Source organism: Lactuca serriola, chromosome 9 (assembly GCF_051521515.1).
Source record: "Lactuca serriola cultivar US96UC23 chromosome 9, Lser_US96UC23_V15, whole genome shotgun sequence".
In the NCBI taxonomy this organism is placed as follows: domain Eukaryota; kingdom Viridiplantae; phylum Streptophyta; class Magnoliopsida; order Asterales; family Asteraceae; genus Lactuca; species Lactuca serriola.
This window is the reverse complement of record NC_136416.1, coordinates 223217939-223228608: the sequence shown is the minus strand read 5'-3', so window position 1 is coordinate 223228608 and position 10670 is coordinate 223217939. Positions and strand designations below refer to the sequence as shown.

At 33.3% G+C, this 10670-nt stretch overlaps 1 protein-coding gene across 1 annotated transcript; it reads left to right on the top strand.

Moving 5' to 3' along the window:
- Positions 1 to 5362: 5362 nt before the first annotated feature.
- Positions 5363 to 6431, top strand: LOC145075093 (uncharacterized). Its single transcript, XM_079021401.1, has 3 exons — positions 5363 to 5607; positions 5704 to 5794; positions 6168 to 6431. The coding sequence occupies exons 1-3, from the start codon at positions 5532 to 5534 to the stop codon at positions 6319 to 6321; spliced, it is 321 nt and encodes a 106-aa protein (XP_078877527.1). The 5' UTR covers positions 5363 to 5531; the 3' UTR covers positions 6322 to 6431.
- Positions 6432 to 10670: the final 4239 nt, after the last annotated feature.

Sequence of the window (10670 nt, the reverse complement as noted above, 5' to 3'; positions counted from 1 at the left end):
GAAGTAGATGCAAAGAAAGAGTATGATGTCACTAGAGTCGGGCCACCTAGTGATATTGATTGGGATGTTGCACAAGCATTTATGGTTTTTCTTAAGGTTTTTTATGAAGTGACAAATCGGTTTTTGGGGTCTTTGTATGTAACTTCGAGTGCTTACTTTCATGATATGTGTTCATTGCATAGCCATATTGATGAATGCATTGAAAATGATGATTGGCGGGTGAGTTCGATGGCTATGAATATGAAGGCAAAGTATGAGAAATATTGGGGAAATGCAGAAAAGATGAATCCTTTATTGTATGTTGTCACACCCCCGAACCAGACGGCGGAAACGTCCGGGGGTTGTGGTGACTCAATTGAATACCATCACAATGAATATACATGAAACATAACATCATACAACACCAAGCATTGGAATATTACAACTGGTAGCGTTTTCATTCAGTACATTGGTTCAAAATATTACATTCCCAAAAGTAGATTGTTCAATACTAGTTAAACAAACAATAAGACATCACTGAGTATATTTTTCACTTCGGTTTACCTATTACCTGAGAATACAAGTATTTTGAAAAACGTCAACATATGAAATGTTGGTGAGTTCATAAGTAATGTTTGAAATATAGTGGTTTGTATTGTTTTGAAAATCACCAGAAAATCCGATATTTTCTGAAAAGAACTTAGTATAAAAAGTGTGAAGATCCGTAAGTATGCTTGTTTGTTTCTATAAATGTAAGAGTACGATTTGTAAAACTCGGTATGTAATTCGTAGGTGTATTAATTGAAAACCCTAGGAAAAACCGACGTTTTCCTAATACTTTGCATTAAATAATTTATGTTTTGTTTCTTCGTTACGACAGTGTATTCGTTGAGCTCCGGAGACGTTGGATTAATTTCGGATTGTGAATTGTTGTAAACGTGCATTAATGAAAACGACCAGTTGACAACCGTACAAACGATCCCTTAGGCGTCGTTTGCACTATTCACTTAACCAAACCACCCGGACTCATGTAGCCCCACAACCGAGGGGAAAAGAGGAGGGTGCGAAACCCCGGTATTTCCCTACGTCGTTCAAGGCTATCGTGAATGCGAAGGACCCTTAGTCCGACTCGCATTTGGTGAATTCTAGACTTTACTAGCAGTACCAGAAGGCCCTTGAGGTCCAACAGCACAAAGCCTGTAAAAGTCCTTTTACACGAAATTAGGTCATATAAGACCCAACTACATGTAAGCGAGTTTCCTTCGGGCCTAAAGATCATGTCATCGGGCTAGCTAGGCCCAACAAGCATGATTTGAAACTTTTGGGCCCAAGGACGGTGTATCGACGTCTGGTGTATTCCCGCGTATGTATTGAGTTCCCGAGATTTCCATGTGTGTATTAAATTATCGTCGTGTTAGTAGTTTCAGATTGTTATTGATTCGAGACCGAATCAATTCGTTTGATAACGATTTTTGGTGTTGAAGGTGAATTGTGTTTCGCCGATAGCCGAGGTACTAGTGTTTCATCGTGTCGGGTTCATTGTTTAAGACATTAGTCTTTTACATTTTTCAGACCCTTCTTTTTTTTTTGAATGAATTTACACTTTTGGACCCTTTATATATAATACTTTTTATTTTAGTCCTTAGGCCATTTTTCTTGACACTTTAGTATCAAACTTGTAGAAAAAGTATTTTTCAGCTCAAAGCTTTTTGAAAAACAGTTTTAATCCCTCAAAATGAAACTTTTTCGGCTGGAACCCTCTTTTTCGCAAATTTTACACTTTTGGTCCAAAATAGAGAATTTTTGCATTTTTGGTCCCTTTTAAATATGAAAAGCATTTTTAACCTTTGAAATGGACTTGGGACACTAGTAGTCCCCTGTTTTACAGAAAAATGCATTTCCAGCCCCTCAACTGTACAATTTTCGCATATTGGGCCTTATTGGGCCGAAAAGTTCACTTTTAGCCCATTAAGTTTAAAAATTTACATTTTAATCATTCTAAAGTGTCAATTTCTGGAAAATTCTTTTATGAAACTGTTTTGACACATATTAACCCCCAGAATTTGTATTTTGACATTTTGGCCCCTTTAATTTCATATTTTTAAATTTTGAGTCCAAAAATGTGATTTTTAGCCCAAGGAGTTCATCTAAACCACTTGGTTATTTTTTCTAGTAATTACTTATGTGTAATGATATGTTTAGCACTTGTTTCATACTTCATATTGCAAATCTCGATTTTAATGTCCTTGTGACTAGTTTCAACACCATTAACACATAATAATATGAAAATAAACAGAGAAATCATACAAAGCATACACATAATCATAGATCTACACATTTGCTTGTATTCTCCCCCCACAAAACTTATAAAAACCGAAAATAAGGGGGTATGAAGCTCACCTTGGGTGTGGTTTCGGTTTTGGAGAAAAAGATGGAAGAAGAATGAGGTGATTTTCGGTCCTAGCACACTTTGATGAAGATCTCGGCCTTGAGGTGGTTCTAGGATGCAAGATCGTGATTTCTTATGAGTTTAGAGGAGATGTTTGATAGATCAAAGAACCTAGGTCATAGTTTTAAGTATAACCTTACCTTGGCTGGTGATTTTTGTGGAAAACCTCCTTGAATGCCCTTGAATCTTCGAAATTTAGTGAAGAGGGTGAAGGTGTTTTTGGAGAGTGTTTGATATGTGAGAGGTGATGAAAGTGTATGTGTGTGTGTTGGAATCGGCCGAGACAAGAAGAAAAAGGAGAGAAAAGGGTTGAGTTGACATACATAGATGCATGTTGGTCCATGCATGGAAACATGTGGGACATAAGTGAGGTGGCATGAAGAAGTCAACCCCCTTTCTTCTTGGATTTGGGCCTTGGGCCGAGAATTTGGAAAGGAAAAAGGTTTTTGGGCTTTATTGCCCCTAAGCCCATATAGAAGTTAAGTTGGATGATTTTTGACCCAAAAAAAATATAATATGATTTTTTTTACACTTTGTTGGGCTAGTTTAGGTTATTAATGGTTCATAGTTTTTAATTTATTTCATTCTAGGCCCAATATGGCCCAAAATGTTGAAATAAATGGATGTGAGTCTAATTAGAGCCCATTTAAAGGTTCTAATCTCATGATAGTCAAATTGGAGGCTTATTGGCCCAATGGGTCCAATAAGGAAGTCCTAGTCCTAAATGGACTTAACAAGAACCTCTAGGGTTTCCAATTGCTTATTGACTATTTGTAGCACTTGTATGGTGTATTTGTTTGAAAATTAGATGTCATAGAGTAAGCATCTTACATGCTCTTTAAGTTTTTGATTCTACATTTTACTTGAGTGTAGAGATTACATGACACAAAATTTCTAGTTGTGACATATGTAGCAATTGTTCTTGATCCTCGATACAAGTTAAAATATGTCAATTGGAGTTTGGAAGAAATGTACCCTATTGGTGATATTGCATGTGACTTGAAAAAGAAGTTAAAAGCCACTTTGACTCGACTTTATGACTTTTATTTGGAAAAAGATCCTATGCATGCCAGAAGTTCTTCTTCAAACAAGAATCATAACAAAAGAAAAGTTAATGAGAATCTCATCATACAAGAGAAGCGTATGCTAAAATATAAGGCACATTTGGAAGATGAAAAAACAGGAGAAGTGAGTGAGCTTGAAAGATATTTGTCAGATAACCAAGAGCCAAGCTATGAGTCATTTGACTTGTTGGATTGGTGGAAGACAAATGGAGCAAAATACAAGATTTTAGGAAAAATTGCATGGGATGTCTTGGCTGTTCCAGTTTCCACAGTTGCGTCGAAATCCGCATTTAGCACCGGGGGTAGAGTTTTGGATTCATTTAGGAGTAGTCTTTCTCCTAAAACAGTGCAAGCGCTTATATGCACACAAAATTGGATTCGGGGTGTGTTTAACAAAAATGCAAAAGTTGGTTATGAAGATGTGTTGAAAGAAATTGAAGAGCTTGATGAAATTGAAAATGGTAAATTTTAAATTTTCAAAAGTTATATATTTTCTCCTACTTATTATTTCTAAATTCTAACAAAATATAACTTGTATTTTAGATTTTGCAAGCAAACTTAATATTTGCACCGACAATATCGAATGAAAGGTACATTTATTCTCTTGGTTTTATATTGAATTTTTGGTGTGATGTTTTAATATTGAATTTTTTGGACAGCAAAAGCTTATGAATTGGATAGAATTTTGGAAGTGGGTAACATTTTTGGAAGTGATCTTGCTGATAATGCTTTTTGGATAACAGTTTTGTTGTTTTGGACAGCTTAGTAGGATGTGTGTGTTAGTATAATATTTGATGTAATGGAACAATATTTGATATTTTCATTTACTGCTTTTTATTTGTTGTTTTGGACAATTTTTTGGTAGTTTTCTTGCTGTTTTTGACAATTTTACTATTGCAGTATTTTCAACAAACAGTGCAGTTTTTTTTTTACTAAATTAGACAAAATTTTAAATGTTTTAATATCTTAAACGGTGCAGTTTTTTTATTTAACTGTTTAATACCTTTAATAGTGCAGTTTTTTTTATTGTTTTAATACCTCTAATATTGTAGCTTTAATTTTACGTAGAATTTTTACTGTTTTAATACATGTAATAGTGCAGTTTTTTTTTACTAAATTAGTTTAATGAACTCGACTAAAATAGGTCTAAAAAGCCCAAACCGAAGCCAAACCGTTAGTATCGGTTTGGTTTGGTTCGGTTTTAAATTTTCAATGGTTCGGCTTTGGTTTTAGCTTGACAAAAACCGTTAGTAACGGTTTGACTCCAGTTTGACCTAAAAACCGTACCGTGAACACTCCTAGGCAGAAGAGAGGAGACAACAAAGAGCTGGCGACAGAGGATATGAGGCGACAGAAAAAGCATAGGTTATGTGTGACTCACCATCACCATGAAACAAAACAACATATCTACCTCCATGCCAGAGTTGAGTTCGCAAGAGTTGGGTTCGCATGTTGTCGACTTGATCGTCTTTGTTGGAGCTGCGGACAATGACAAAGAGATGAGGTGGAGTGAACGGTTAGAGGAGCTACTAAATTAGGGTTCATATATGAGTTTTCATATAATTTGCAAAAATGTTCCCCAAAATTTGTAAAAAAGAGACAAATTAACAAAAATTAAAAAATAAGATAAGTAAATTTATCATCTTACCCCCTGGTTAAAGACTATGATTGCGGTAACCGTCAAAAGAACTAATACTATAGCATTTTAAAACCAGAAAGACCATACATGTGATTTTTTAAAATTTAGATAAAAAATTCAAACTGTATGGAGAAAAAAAAATGTAATTTAGTCTTTATTAAAAGTATTGGCTGCACGGTAGAGGATTCGGTGGCGTCTGCTAAACATCTGGTCTCCCGCCCACCGTTTCGTGGGGTGGTAGATATCAAACTCCTTTTCTCTTTCTATTCTCTTTCCACTCTGTTTCCTTGTAAGAATATATAACATAACATTTCTTGCTCAACCTATTTCTAATCTATCTCTTTGCATATTCAATCTACACCATATTCTCTCCATAACCGATCTCTACAACAAAACGAATATGTCGGATTCTAATACCAAGTCCAAAATTCAGAGCATGCGCGAATGGGTCGTTGAGCATAAGCTTCGGGCTGTTGGTAATTATTTCAAACTTTGATCATCACGTAGTTCTATCTTCCTTATGTTATGGTGCTTTTCCGTTAAATTCTTATGCTAGATTTGATATCTGACAGGGTCTTTGTGGTTAAGTGGTATTGCTGGATCGATCGCTTACAATTGGTCTCAACCCGGCATGAAAACCAGCGTTAGGATCATTCACGCAAGGTAATCTTCCTTGTTCTTCCTAACAATCAACCTTCTGGTTTGCCCTAATTTTGAACATGAATTATAAATTAGAGGATTAGGGGTTAAAGAAACGAAACCCTAGCTCTAGCACACCTTACAAATTGCTTGGAACTTTTCATTCTAAACTGATTTTTTGGATTACAAGTTCAATTCCATGGTTCTAAATGCAGCATATCAAACATTATCGGGGGTTTGGGTTTAGGATGTCTTTTTCCTAATTATCCAAATGAAATTACCCTACACCTACATATTAATCATGAAATCAGAATCATAAAACTTGATTTGAAATTGAAATCGCAATGATGTTTATCCCTGATTGTTCACCAATCTGTGTGATTTGGTTTTGATTTAGGTTGCATGCACAGGCTCTGACATTGGCAGCATTAGCCGGAGCTGCAGTTGTGGAGTACTATGATCACAAATCAGGCACAAAGTCAGAACGCTATGCCAAGTTCCTCCCTCCTATCGATTCATCATATTCCCACTCCCACTCCCACAAAGACTAAATGGAAGTCTGGGTGATTTTTTCAATCATGTTGTTTAATTGTAATTATTCACATCAAAATGTTGAATATGGAGTTTTCATGTAATAACAAAATAATCAAACTTTCAGGAATACTGTAATCACGCTTCTTTATGGAATTTGATGCAAAAAACAATACATAATTACATTACTCTAAAACAATACATAAGAAGGGTAGTGATTAAGAAGGGTAGTGATCTGAACACAATAATTTTTGGCAATTTGTGTTTTATGAAGTTGTTCAGTACAAACATATAAAACATAAATTAACTGTTCAACACAATAATTTTTGGTAATTTGTGTTTTATGGAGTTGTACAGTCGTGTATGGATCAGCAGCCATATAAGAAATTGGTGGAGCAGCCATATAGGTAAGTGGTGGAAGGTTCATCTGATTATGTTTCTTGAGTAAATTACGCCTGTCGTCCCTGTGGTTTTAGGTAATTTGCACATTTAGTTTTTAACTTATTTTTTTTAAAGTTCCGACCATCTCTATTGTTAGGTTTTGTTTCCCTGTGGTTTTAGGTAATTTGCACATTTAGTTTTTAACTTATTTTTTTTTTAAGTTCCGACCATCTCTATTGTTAGGTTTTGTTTCCCGTTTAGTCCCTTCCAGATATGAAATGACCATACAACCTTTATCTTTATCTTTATTTTTTTTTATTTTTTTTTTGTATATAATTATTTATATTATTATCCCACATCCATACTCTCTCTCCTTTACCCTCCCCCTCGCCCATCTTTGATTCTTTTCTAGCGACTTCAAAAAACCCATAATTCCATAAATAATGCTCAAATGGAACTCTTCCATCAAAACTTAAATCAAACCTCTGTTAACAAAAAACAAAACATAGTTATAATCCTAAAAGCAAAAAACCTAGATCGACGAAGATGTAAATTTATTACAAAAAAAATAAATGCCAACAAAGTTATTAGGCTTCGCCAACAACCAAATTGCAAAATGTGAGGATGAGAACCTGTTCAACATCCAAATCCGAAACATGAATGGGGAGAAAATCCAAACACTTACAGATGGAGACACAAACATATACTATTGGAATATAAAGAAACCTAAATCCAAACCTGCAACTTCCGATGAGAACCTAATGTAGGATCCAAATCCAAACCTGCAACTTCCATTCCCTTTTCATGTCCCCCCCCCCCCCCCCCCCCCCCCCCATCTACCATCTTATTCACCACCACCATCCACCCCATCATCAGATTCAAATATCGAAACACAAATCAGTTATGAATTCTGAGATCAAAACTAGGAATCAAACACTCAATTACACAAATTTATGCAACAAGCCTTGAAATCAGACAAATAAATTTATACAGAGCAACTGAAACTGAACACCATCGACGGCCAGATTGACAATGGACGGCGACGACTTCTTGACAATGGAGGCTAGTGACGATTGCTTGATGATGTAGACCAATGGAGGTATAAAGCATCGATTGCATGTGAGATCGTCAAACAAAAACATCAGAGATGTGGCATAGTATGTCATGTATGGAGAGAGAGAGAGAGAGAGAGAGAGAGAGATGCAGACGTTGGGTTAGGCGGCAGTCGGATTGACAAGGTCGTCGTCGTGAGTAAAAGTGTTGTGGCGATATTTAGGCCACAAAGGGGTAATTTTGAGGTTGGATTTCTTTTAGTGATGAAGAGGTGGCCGGTGGGGAAGGGATGAAGGAGATACTCAACAGTGAAGATGGACGAAAATGAGTTTCAAATCTACAAAGAAGACGACAGAGGGTTATGGATGGGGAAGTAATCGGCGATGATGATAAAGGATCAGTCGACCAACCAAGGTATTGAGAGAGGAAAGTAAAGGAGTGTGTGGGACCAACATGACTTTTTTTTTTATTAAACAATTTTTCTAAATAACAAATAAATGTCAAAAAATTGAAAATAAAACTTATAAGCGTACAATTGTCTTTTTATATTTAGTAGGACTTACAACACAATAAAATAGAATTTAAAAGACCGTCCAAGTTAAAAAGAAATATTAGGGACTAACCATGCAAATTACCTTAAACCACAAGGACCATTCGTGTAATTTACTCAACATCTAACAAAACGTTGAACATTATAATCATATAATATTTATAATATTTAATAATAATTTAAAAAAGAAAAACATAAGCAATAATGAGGCACAATGTAATTACCAATTCATTTTCACCAATCAAATGGGCCAGAAGATTAAATGTAAAGAAGTGGACTAGTAGGCCACATATGCAAAGGCGGCGGACTACTGATCCATAATTAGCGGCACAAGTAACGATAACTTGATAATTATATGTTTTATGAAATGATCAACTGAAAAATTAGTAGCAGTTCTTATTAATTTTTGAATTCCTGGAATATATATAATTATATCTTTTATGAAATGATCGACTGAAAAATTATAATAGCAGTTATATATATATATATATATATATATATATATATATATATATATATATATATATATATATATATATATATTTCTTGAATTTTAAAAGATACAAAATTTAATAAATAATATACAATCTTATGCATATTATCCAATATATATATATATATATATATATATATATATATATATATATATATATATATATATATATTCTTGAATTTTAAAAGATACAAAATTTAATAAATAATATACAATCTTATGCATATTATCCAATATATATATATATATATATATATATAGAATATGACATATGTATGACAATGTATGGCTGCGATATCTAGAATATGACTTATGTATGAAAAGAAAAAAAATCTAGCGTGACTATTTATATAACAATCAATGGTACACTTATCGATAATTAATAATCTAATAATCTGAGTGATTTGGATAAGTGAGTGATAGGATACATTGATTGTTATATAAATAGTCACGCTATATTTTTTTTATTTTCATACATATATCATATTCTAGCTGTTTACCCGCACCAAGTGACAGGTGGTGAATAGTTTTATTTCGACAATTAGATTTCTTTTTTGGCGATCAATGATTAATTTCAATTCATTGATTAGTTTTCTTTTGGAAAGATGTCATTGAAAATAAGACACGTTGTATTCCATATGTTTTAAATTTATAGCTCAAATGGAAAAATTAAAAGATCAAATTAAAAAGGCAATATATTACATTTTAGAAACACTGATTAATTTTTTTTGGAAGGACGGTGAATCGTTTCCTTTTGAAAACATGTCATATTCTAAAAAGGTACATCTTCAAAACATCTCCCACATAACTCACAATGCATCGCATCTAATCACTCACTTATCCAAATCACTCAGATTATTAGATTATTAATTATCGATAAGTGTCTAGCATTGATTGTTATATAAATAATCACGTTAGATTTTTTTTCTTTTCATACATATGTCATATTCTAGATATCGCGGCCATACATTGTCATTGTTAACATTTGTGTTTATTTAACTGTTGTTTAAGTTGGTATGGTCGAAATGAATTAATTGAGAAACTAACCGGTTAATACATATATTTATTTATTATAATTACTGCTAAACCTATTTACCATTTCTTTACTTAGCTATCTCATCATGCTTATTTGATATTATAATATTTTGTCGTTGTAAGGTGCATAAATTATTTCAAAACTTTTTTAAAATCTAAACAATTTAATAGTTATAAAAATTTCATATCTCAAATGGATGGTCACAATATGTTATAAGAAAATGCTTTAAAAAGTCTAGTTCATATATGTATCATGTTTATTCATAATAATAATAAAAAAAAACACGATCATTTTTAATATTTTATCGATCTAATGTTAACATGTTCATCGTTTGAACTTTGGTGAAAGAATTTATCATTCAATAGTTTTTTTTTAGAAAATTAACATAAATTATAAGAAACTCTATCAAACCATCACAATTTCTTTGAATGACAATAAAAAGTTAAAGACAATGACTTTATAAATTGTATATATGGTAAAATTTCCACTTTTTTCACATTCAGGATTGACTTCTTAACATCAGGCTCAAATTACTTCTTTACCCTTTGAGCTAGGTAAGATGGAAACTTCCAATAAAATCTTGATGCATAATCATTCCAGACTAGTAATTAGTATACGTGAAGTAATAAAGGCTTGTAGTGAGTTCAACAAATAAAACCAAAAAGCACCATCCCTAGTATTAGTGTGAACATAGGAATAAGTACAGTTGTGTATCCAATTAATGAAAAATACCCTTTGTAGCCAACAAATGACAGTTCTCAACCTTAGCATTCAAGACATTATAACTTAACGTGCCTCCAACTTTGTTAGAGCCCTTGGTGGTTCTCAAGATTCTTGTTTTCAAGATTGACCATCA